Source organism: Medicago sativa, chromosome 8, assembly GCF_051527215.1.
Source record: "Medicago sativa cultivar Bolivia chromosome 8, Bolivia_mono, whole genome shotgun sequence".
Lineage (NCBI taxonomy): Eukaryota > Viridiplantae > Streptophyta > Magnoliopsida > Fabales > Fabaceae > Medicago > Medicago sativa.
The window spans coordinates 3,993,525-3,994,510 of record NC_140756.1 but is presented as its reverse complement, the minus strand read 5'-3'; the positions used below and the strand labels follow the sequence as shown (position 1 = coordinate 3,994,510).

The 986-nt window shown below is 33.5% G+C and overlaps 1 protein-coding gene across 1 annotated transcript; it reads left to right on the top strand.

The window, feature by feature from the left end:
• The first annotated feature begins 511 nt into the window (after positions 1-511).
• Positions 512-874, top strand: LOC146896255 (uncharacterized). The gene is made up of 2 exons (XM_085732983.1): positions 512-630; positions 715-874. The coding sequence occupies exons 1-2, from the start codon at positions 512-514 to the stop codon at positions 872-874; spliced, it is 279 nt and encodes a 92-aa protein (XP_085589109.1).
• Positions 875-986: the final 112 nt, after the last annotated feature.

Genomic DNA, 986 nt, shown 5'->3' with positions numbered 1-986 from the left:
CATATAATTATTGAAATTGTCAGGGGAATGTGCTTAAAAAAGCACATGATTCAATGGAGAGACTTGAGCAACAACTAAGAGAAATGCAACATATAGACTCTGCAATAAGTTATACAATTTCTTTTTGAGAAGGATTCAAAAAATGAAATGCATTAAAATTTACACGATACTAATAAATAATATCTAAGGCTGTAAGGCATTTTTTTTGTTTCAAATGAACTATAGAATTTGAAATACATGATTAAAGTACATCATGATTGTTTTTATTAATAGAAGAGGGGACACTGACATGATGAATATGAATATTGTGCAACTCTACGTGTTGTTCCAACATGCATCCTAACGAAGTAAGTAAAATATTCGAAAGGCTTATATATAAGTCAATTGGACTTAAGTTCAAACATGACCCTACCTAGACCAACATTGTTTTCCAACTCCATTCAGTAGCTCATCAAATCAAAGAGATACACAACCAAATTCCTAGGTTTGTGTATCTCTATTTGATTTGATGATGGCGTCTTGTCGTGTTTTGTCGTTGAAATCAGCAGCTCTCAGAGTCAGACCCACCACCACCATCAACCATTCTCCTCCTTCTCCTCTCCTCTGTCAATTCTCATCCTTTATCATCAGGTTACTTACTTTTCATTCATACCCATAAATTTATTCTATCAAATATTTGATTCTGATATGTGAATTTGATGATATATTTAACAGAACCAATGTATACCCGCAGTTAGGAAGTGTGCAATCACTTTTGCCTCTGCATAGTATAGTGGCTTCTTGTACAATGGTTTCATTTCTTACCATTGCTTTAAGGAATTCTAAACATGTTTCATTCATTTCCTCCCTTTCCTGCAACCATCCTGGACCCTAACATCAATCAATTAATTGTGAGTTGTTGTTTCTTCTTCTTTCCTTGTAAAATCACATCTTCATGTGATTCCAAGACAAAAAAACTGTTATCTTAAAGTTTGTGTATTAGTATG

What these genes read in the sequence shown, in the direction of transcription:
- LOC146896255 (XM_085732983.1), top strand. Translation starts at nt 512, where the DNA reads ATGGCGTCTTGTCGTGTTTTGTCGTTGAAATCAGCAGCTCTCAGAGTC. An exon ending in TTCTCATCCTTTATCATCAG is followed by an intron (nt 631 to 714) that starts GTTACTTACTTT and finishes TATATTTAACAG; the next exon opens with AACCAATGTATACCCGCAGT.